This window comes from Notolabrus celidotus, chromosome 19 (genome assembly GCF_009762535.1).
Source record: "Notolabrus celidotus isolate fNotCel1 chromosome 19, fNotCel1.pri, whole genome shotgun sequence".
NCBI lineage: Eukaryota > Metazoa > Chordata > Actinopteri > Labriformes > Labridae > Notolabrus > Notolabrus celidotus.
In genome coordinates, this window is record NC_048290.1 from 17,659,354 (window position 1) to 17,669,026 (window position 9,673).

The following is a 9,673-nucleotide window of genomic DNA, read 5'->3' on the forward strand; positions in this document are numbered from 1 at the left end:
CTTCCTGTGCATAATCTTCCGACAGGCAGAGCATGAACTACGCATCGCGCAGACGGAGTTCGACCGACAGGCTGAGGTCACCAGACTGCTGCTGGAGGGAATCAGCAGCACTCATGTGAGAGTGACACACAAGTACCGGAGAACCGTTAGTCAGAGGCCGCAGAACAACCTGTCCTCAAAACTAAAACAGACACCAGTCTAGACAGCTGTTTGGTTGGCACAGTTCTGATTCAGAAGCAGTGTTTCATGGACTCAGACATGATGTCACAAACCTTGAATTTCTAACCTCTGAAACTTTAGAAGGTCGTGACCCAGAGCTACAACTGAAGCTAGGATAAGCTAATCCTGGCCCTAGATTGGATTATTTGAGCAAACAGACACACAACAAACTGTTAATCTGTTCTAGTCTTTATCGGGGCGCTGATGGCCTAGCGTTCTAGTCCTCTGCTCGAGTCCTCGTTGCAGAGGTCGCTGGTTCGACTCCCGGCCGATCGACCATTTACTGCATGTCTTCCCCTACTCTCTACGCCCAACATTTCCTGTCTCTCTTCAGCTATCCTATCAATAAAGGCAAAAAAATATATATTAAAAAAAACAACTGTTCTAGTCTTTATGCTAAGCTAAGCATATCCGCTGCTGGCTGCAACCTCGGCTACATAGAGCCATAGCTTTCTTTGTCCAATGCTCTCAGTCTTTATGCTAAGCTAAGCTAATTGTTGGTGGTAGCCTTATATTTAACAGACAGAGCTTGGCTAACTGTTTACGCCTGTTCACAGGCTCACTGCTAAGCTAACTAATCTAAAATAAGCGGGTGTAAACTGTAGAATTTATATAGCAACGGATATAGCCAGAATATAGCTATGCTAGCTGTTTCTTAATGTACTTAGCCTTAATATTAAGCTAAAATAGGTAAGATAACGAACTGTAAACTGAGTATTTTTAGCAGACTAGCTGTTAAAGCTGCTGTTGGTAGTCACGGAGTAAACATCTTTTCAGAGAGAGGGACTTCGAATGTCAACACTATCCCTCCCAACCAGATTTCCTCTTAGCCCCCCAACACAGATCGGCATGTGCAGTCATGATAGTGCCGGACTCATAACCAATCGGAGAACGTAGTTGGGGCCGCCCCAAAACCAATCAGGGTTGGGTTAGGGTTAGGATTGTAAGAGGATTGGAGATTAGCTCTGATTGGTCCATGATAACGGGAACGAGGGGAATAATATCATTGCTTGATACAAAGGCATTGGAAAACGCAGAGATTTCGGAATAGTCTCACATTACTCCACTTACCGATTAGTACCAATGGGCATTATGACCTTTTCCAAACCCAGCAGAAAAAAAGTAACTTTTTTTTTACACCATTCCTACCAACAGCAGCTTTAACTGACTGAAGGTTAGCTGTTTTCCAATATCTGAAGTCTCTGTGCTAAGCTACGCGGCTGCTGACACAAGCTTTAGCTTTAGCCAGACAAAGCTAAGCTAGCTCTTCACCCATCGTTCTTGCCTTAATACAAAGCTAAGCTAACCAGCAGCAGAATGTCTAACAGATGTACCCAGGCTAGTTGTAACCTCTGGTTGTAGTCTTAATACTAAGTTTAGCAAAGCAGCTGTAAAATGTGGTCTTAAATTTAACAGACAGACATGCTAGCTGTGTACCCTATTTCAGGTCTTTATGTTAAGCTAGCTTCCTTTTAAAGACAAAGCCAGGCGGGTTGTCTCCTCATCATGAAACTATGCTAAGCTAACTGTCTTCAGGCTCATACTGCACTCACACTGTTTATCTCTTCTCCTCTCCCCTCAGCTCAACCACCTGCGTTGTTTGCATGACTTCGCGGAGGCTCAGGCCACTTACTACGCCCAGTCTCACCACTACATGCAGGACCTTCAGAGGGAGCTCAACAGGTGAGGGTTCACGGATCCCTCCTGGACACCTGCGTTGCAGATGGAGATGAGATCAGGATTTTGTTTTGGTTGTTCAATCCTTCACGTCGCTGGGAAATGTTAAGTTATGTATGAGAGTTGTTCTTGACTATTAAAGTACTGGACACAGACACATGAACTTATGAACCAACCTAATGTTGTTATGCATCTATTTAACATTTTGTATTACACAAAAACATTCAATTTTCTTCCCTAACTGTGAAGGTGGGCTGGACTACCCATTCCTTCAGCTGAGTGAGAGGTTTATTCTGCCCCCTGCTGGGGATTATCTGTCCTGACTTCAGCTGGGACACCATGGCGTGCAGATATTGATTTAAAATGCCCAATAACTGAAGCAGCTGTAGTGGAGTTTAATTTAGCGAACTCAAAGTATCTTGAGAAGTAGTCCACCGTGACCAAATACTGACTGTTGCTCCAGTCAAACAGATCTGTACAAAAGGCCGTCACATCGGAGCTGGACGTCTGTTGCATACAGAGCCAGAGTGTGACCGTCTGCTCCTCGCGCGCTCCACGGTCTTACGCGGGCACGCGCTGGATACCTGACGTGGGAGCGCACAGCAGAGGAAAAAAGGAGTGCAGCGATCGTGAATGTGAATGGTTGTGTGGACACAGACTGATTGACTGCTCGGTTGACAGACAAAGTTGCGTGCGTCTATGGAAAAGTAAGTTGTGTTTATTTGTGCTGTTAGTGCATTGGTCTGTTTAGATGTATAGTATAAGTAAGAATAGTGAAGTTAATTGTTAGTTATTTGGTTAGCTTGATGCACGTGGCTCAAGTGAAAGTCTGAATGTTATCCATAAAGTTTAACAAGTAGATATAGATAATATAGATATTGTGCATTTATGAAAGATATTATTATACATATTGTAAAGTTGAATATCAATACCTGCTATTATTTGTTATCTGAAGTGTGTTATTTTGCTCTTTACAGAACCACGCTTAAGTGAGTCCCATGTTCTGAACTGTTGCAATTCCAAATAAATCCTTGAAAGACAGAAGTTTCAGCATCCGTGTTTTAACAGACACCCCTGGAGCGAAGTGTATTGAAGTAATTCGGACCCTATACAGTCCTACAAAATCCTACATAACATTTTGGTCCTTCGAGCCGGATTCAAGCTTTACTCCAGGATAAGGATGGATGCATATGGAGCTGGTGCCCGTCCGAAGAGGGATAGACATCCACCAAGGTATTTGGATGACTACGAGGTAGATTATCCTATCCCTACACCACCAGCCGTACGTCATCCGAGAACTGTGCAGTACGAACATGGGCTAGAAGAGGATGATTATTCATCAACGGAGGGAGCCGCCAAGATGACCTCTCTCACTCATCAGACCACCCCATACTCACGTCGAGGTATGGGAGAGCAGCATGAGCAGTATAGCTCTTTCCGTGTTCACCAGGAATTGGATAAGATAAGGGAGGAGAACACACGCCTTCAGAACTCGCAGCTAGCCATCCATAGGGACTTTCAGCAGCTTCACTCTCTTAAAGATGAGCTGAAGACGCTTGTGGAGTCAGTACGCAGCCTCCAGGAGGCCAAGGAAGCGAGGCAAACTTCAGCTAGTCATACCTCGGGGAAGAAAGTGCCCGGCGAGTGGCCAGGCTACCTTCCTCCACCTGTACACACCATGTCCTCACCAGAAGAGGAAGACTATGATGAGGAGGACGAGTGGTCTGAACCACCACCACCCTGGCCTGAGCCAGAAGAGCAGAAACCAAAACTCAATGTCATCAACCCATTGGATAAGGTGATACAGGAGCTCCAGAACATCAGGCTCCATACCCCGTCTACTACTGCAGCACAGGGCAGAACAGCAACCAAGAGTGTCCTGTCTTCATCTCTGGCAGATCCACTCCACAGACAACCCGGGTTTGCAGAACCTTATCTACCTCCTCCGTGGACCAGCTCCACACCTCTTCAATGCCATCCAGGCCCACCGACCCAAACGCCTACTATGTACTGGACCCCTCCTCAGCCACCAGCCTACAGAAGAGGTTCATCTGTACGGGTACCTGGGCAAAGAGAAGCACTCACAGTTCCCTCCGTAAGAGAACTCTATCCAGCAGAATCGACCTATAGGGGGCGAAGACCCACTCTGCCAGACTTCAGTCAGCGAGACCCGAGTCAGTTTGCTAGACTGAAAATCGCACTAGAAAACCTGCTACCAGCTGATGCAACAGAGCTCTTCAAATACCAAATCCTAACAGATCACCTCAGGCTTGAAGAGGCTCGCTTAGTTGCTGATTCGTACCTCAAATCCCCTACTGCGTATTCAGATACAATGGCAGCCCTTAATGAGAAATTTGGGCAGCCACACCAGGTTGCACTCCAGAAGATAGCCAGTGTCATGGATTCACCTGATGTCCGCCGTGGTGACACTGCTGCCTTTGAGAGGTTCGCCCTACAGGTTCAGTCATTAGTGGGAATGCTGAAGACCCTAGGTGCAGAAGGTGAGAGTGAGCTGAGATGCGGATCTCATGTAGCACGCCTGCCCAGTAAGCTACCTCTGGAGATGAGGTCAGACTTTAGGCACTGTATGTTTCGCAGTTCTAATGCTACATTTACACTCCAAGACTTGACACAGTGGCTCCGGTATGAGACCTGGTGTCAAGGCTTCAATAGTCAGACACCTAGCAAGGGCCAGAGGGACATTAAGGTACAGAAATTAGACGGACGTCAGGGACGACGTACAACATCAGTACTCCTTGGAGCTAAGGAAGCCTTCGATAAAGGAGCCCCATCCCCTGCCACATCAGAGAAGAGGAATCCCAAATCGCAGGCCTACTGCCCGTACTGTGACACTGACACACATTACCTCAACCGGTGCTCAGCCATCCAGCAGCTCACTAAGGACCAAGTCTGTTAGTGGATCCGGTCCAACAATAAATGTTGGCGTTGCGGGAGGTCACACCAGGCAGCACAGTGTACTCTCAAGAAGCTCTGCGGCCTCTGCCAGGGCAAACACTTACAAGTGCTTCATGAGGTCAACAGCCGAGCATCAAAGGAGGAGCCATCGGGACAGAGTAGTGCATCCAACACTGCCGCTGAGGTACTCTACCTGGACCGACCAACTGACACTAAACTGACGCGAACTCTGGACACCTACGCCATACTAGATGACGGGTCCGAGCGCACAATGCTTCTTTCCGCTGCTGCAGAGAAACTCGGGTTAAAGGGCACAGCAGAAGATCTTGCCCTAAGGACCATCAGAAAGGATGTCTAAACCCTTCACGGAGCATCTGTATCATTCCGAGTCTCTCCAGCTTCACAACCCAAGAAGAGTTACCACATCAAGCAAGCCTTCACATCAGCCCGCCTGGGGTTGGCTGATCATTCCTATCCAGTCATCAGTCTCCAGAAGAGGTACAAGCACCTTGTTGGTCTACCGTTACCGCAGTTTGAGAATGCCAGCCCGCTTGTCCTCATCGGTGCTGACCACCCACATCTTATCAACCCCATCGAGCCTGTTAAGCTGGGACCTCTGGGTGGACCAGTCGCCATCCGGACCAGACTTGGGTGGACACTACAGGGCCTGGCACAAATGGTGGAACAATAACTACGTCCGCAGCAGTGCCTTCTGACATCCACCATTCCTTCTAGCACAGAGCTGTTTCGAAACGTTGAACGGCTTTGGCAGCTAGACGCACTGCCAGACAGAGAGGGTAAAGTGGTGACCCGGTCCAAACAAGACCAAGAGGCAGTGCGCTTGCTTGATGAGAAAACAACACGTGTGGAGGTACAAGGAGTATTCCGCTATGCTACACCACTCCTCCGTAGGAAAGACATACCCTGCTTCCAGGCTACTAAAGAAGCTGTAATGCCAAGCCTTCGGAGTACAGAGAGGCGGTTAGCAAAGGACCCTGAGAAGGCTAAGGCGTACAACACAGAGATCGAGAAGCTAGTTCAAGCAGGCTCTGTACTCAAGTTACAGCCTAGCGAGCTCAGCCAAGATGGAGAATCGTGGTACATCCTGCATCACATGGTGAACCATAACGGGAAGAACCGTGTGGTGTTCAACTGCTCCTACCAATACAAGGGCCTGAACCTGAATGAGTACCTCCTGCCTGGACCGACTCTAAGTGCATCCCTCATCGGCGTGTTGCTTCGTTTCAGAGAGCATCCTGTTGTGATTAGTTCTGATATTAAAGGGATGTTTCATCAGGTCCGCCTCCTTCCTGGAGACAAGCCTCTGATGCGCTTTGTGTGGCGGGACATGAGGAGAGAAGATCCCCCTGACGTCTTTGAATGGCAGGTGCTCCCATTCGGCACCACCTGCAGCCCGTGCTGTGCTGTCTATGCCTTGCAGAAGCACGTTGTGGACCATAGCGAGCCAGGAGACAATGTTCGTTTCTCAGTGGAGAAATGTTTCTATGTAGACAACTGCCTCCAGAGCTTGCCAACACCAGTGGAGGCCTAACAGTTGGTTGACAGGCTACAAACCCTTCTAGCCTCTGGTGGATTCGAGCTGCGCCAGTGGGCCAGTAATGTTCCCAACATTGTTGAGCATCTCCCGAAGGAGGCCAAGTCGGACAGCCTAGAGCTCTGGCTCACGCAGGAGAAAGCAGATGCTCCAGAATCGACACTTGGGCTCAGCTGGCACTTCCAGTCAGACACTCTAGGGTACAAACATCGGCCTGTGGAGTATGGAGTGCCAACCATGAGGAATGTGTATAAGCTATTGGCAAGTCAGTATGACCCCCTAGGCTTCATCTTGCCATACACGACAAGAGTGAAGATCTTAGTCCAGCACCTCTGGGACAAAACCAGGGAATGGGACGACCCTCTCCTCCCACAGGAACTTCTGGACGCATGGAACGAATGGGCAGAAGAACTGCAGGTTTTACCATCGATCCGCCTGCCAAGGTGCTACACACCACACGAAGTGGTACCTGCTATTATTTGTTATCTGAAGTGTCTTATTTTGCTCTTTACAGAACCACGCTTAAGTGAGTCCCATGTTCTGAACTGTTGCAATTCCAAATAAATCCTTGAAAGACAGAAGTTTCAGCATCCGTGTTTTAACAGACACCCCTGGAGCGAAGTGTATTGAAGTAATTCGGACTCTATACAGTCCTACAAAATCCTACATAACAAGATCTGCACCTACTATTTCCCAAGGTCTGTTTGGAAATTCAGTTGGAGTTTCTCTGTGGTTTGTCTTTCTTTTCTTACTGACAGTTTGGGAGAATCAGTGGTTCTTTTAGGTTGTGTTTTCATTGTTGCCTTGTTTGGCCTGGCTCTTGGAAACTTGTATCATAAAACAAAAACATTGATGAGAATTTGGCCATAATTATGTAATAAATTCACTGGAACTCCAGAACTCCAACAGCTTACACAGATCGGCTTTTATCTAATTTACCAGACACATGCTAACATCCTAAAACAATTAAAATAGTCTAAACATGAAAGTTACCTGGCATCGTTTACAGCAAGTTTCTTTCTCTGGATGCTAAATTAAACATTTACACTCATTGATATATGCAGGACCAATGATGTCAACACAAGAGTTAATGTTCCATGAGAAATTGTCAGAGATTTGAGTCAACATCCGGTCGAGGCTGTAGGTTTGTTTTTACTGGGTGTTGTCTTTGGATGGTGTGTGTATAATCCATCGCCCTCTGCTTCAGACGGAGGTCTTAAACCTAGAGAAGTGCTGCTATAATACAACTCAAATTAAGGTGAATATATCTCAAATGAAGAAGTTGACATGAAATGTAGTAGTGCAAAAATCTTTTTTTGAGTGAAAAAATACTAATTGTTAGCATTCCTGTCTTATTCTGAGACACTAAGCTTTGAAATACTGTTATAATATTGCTTAAAATAAGTTTTCCCTGCTAATTTTAAGTTTTCTAAATATTACGTATTTTTTTAAGAAATCTTACCAAGCAAATTTTCACTTGTTCTATTGGCAGATTTTTTTTGCTTATTGCAAGGTGAAAGCACCTTGAAATAATTTTTTTTTTTTCTTGCTTTTGGAGGGGCATTTTTCCAGTGCACGACTTCAGACTGGACTTGGACCCCAGATTTAGGACTCTCTCTCACAGCGTCTCTCACATATAAACCACATTTTTCATCCAAATAAGATGGTGATCCTGATCCACATTCCTCTGCAATAATTAAGGTCAGATCTAAACTCCCTGTTTTAAAAGTGTTGTGCAGCTGAGTCCTGCACTGTTGGTTTTGGATCATCGTGTAAGAGCAACGTGCACGCATGGATTGTGTTGTGTTGTGATAACTGAATGTAGAGTGAAGCATTGTATACATGTCACATGCTGCTGCTGAAAGAGGAGAGATGGAGGTGCCAGGTGGATTCAGTCTGATGTTTGTTTGGAAATGAGACGGATTAGTCATTACCTAAACAAACCAGGAACGCCTCAATCAATTGTGTTCTAACATCATGGAAAATATTTTCCCTGTGTAATGTGGAATATTGGATTATAAAGAGCAACTTCTTTCAAGTTTACTTAGAACCGGTTATATTGTTTTTCATTACAGCATCTGCTTTTCCTAACGTCACGTCACCAACGGGAGGGGCCACAAACGAAGCTATAAAAGCTAAAATAATTATTATATTCTAGTGATTATAAACTTATTTAAACATACTGATTAATAATATATATAATTTTTACCAAGTAATGGTTAAAGGTACAGTGTGGAGTATTTATAGGTGAGGTGTGTAGCATTTAAAGGTACAGTGTGTAGTATTTACAGGTAGAGTGTGTAGTATTTAAAGGTGCACTGTGTAATTATTTAAAGGTACAGTGTGTAGTATTTAAAGGTGCAGTGTGTAGTATTTAAAGGTGCAGTGTGAAGTATTTAAAGGTGCAGTGTGTAGTATTTAAAGGTGCAGTGTGTAGTATTTACAGGTGCAGTGTGTAGTATTTAAAGGTGCAGTGTGTAATTATTTAAAGGTACAGTGTGTAGTATTTAAAGGTACACTGTGTAATTATTTAAAGGTACAGTGTGTATTATTTAAAGGTGCAGTGTGAAGTATTTAAAGGTACAGTGTGTAGTATGTAAAGGTGCAGTGTGTAATTATTTAAAGGTGCAGTGTGTAGTATGTAAAGGTGCAGTGTGAAGTATTTAAAGGTACAGTGTGTAGTATGTAAAGGTGCAGTGTGTAATTATTTAAAGGTACAGTGTGTAGTATTTAAAGGTACACTGTGTAGTATGTAAAGGTACACTGTGTAATTATTTAAAGGTACAGTGTGTAGTATGTAAAGGTGCAGTGTGAAGTATTTAAAGGTACAGTGTGTAGTATGTAAAGGTGCAGTGTGTAATCATTTAAAGGTGCAGTGTGTAGTATTTAAAGGTGCAGTGTGAAGTATTTAAAGGTGCAGTGTGTAGTATTTAAAGGTACAGTGTGTAGTATTTAAAGGTGCAGTGTGAAATATTTAAAGGTACAGTGTGTAGTATTTAAAGGTGAGGTTTGTAGCATTTAAAGGTACAGTGTGAAGTATTTAAAGGTACAGTGTGTAGCATTTAAAGGAGCAGTGTGTAGCATTTAAAGGAGCTGTGTGTAGTATATAAAGGTGCATTGTGTAGTACATAAAGGTGCAGTGTGTAGAATTTAAAGGTACAGTGTGTCGTATTTAAAAGTACAGTGTGTAGTATTTGAAGGTGCAGGGTGTAGTATTTAAAGGTACAGTGTGTAGTATTTAAAGGTGCAGTGTGTAGCATTTAAAGGAGCTGTGTGTAGTATATAAAGGTGCATTGTGCAGTCGGA

General features: G+C 44.7%; 1 protein-coding gene across 2 annotated transcripts in view; it reads left to right on the forward strand.

The window, feature by feature from the left end:
- LOC117831411 (endophilin-B2-like) overlaps nucleotides 1-9,673 on the forward strand; it is a 37,120-nt gene that overhangs the window by 19,708 nt on the left and 7,739 nt on the right. For both annotated transcript variants that reach the window (XM_034710102.1, XM_034710103.1), the window contains 2 exons: nucleotides 26-115; nucleotides 1,802-1,902. In XM_034710102.1, coding sequence (XP_034565993.1) covers nucleotides 26-115; nucleotides 1,802-1,902 — 191 coding nt within the window. The remainder of the gene's footprint in view (nucleotides 1-25; nucleotides 116-1,801; nucleotides 1,903-9,673) is intronic.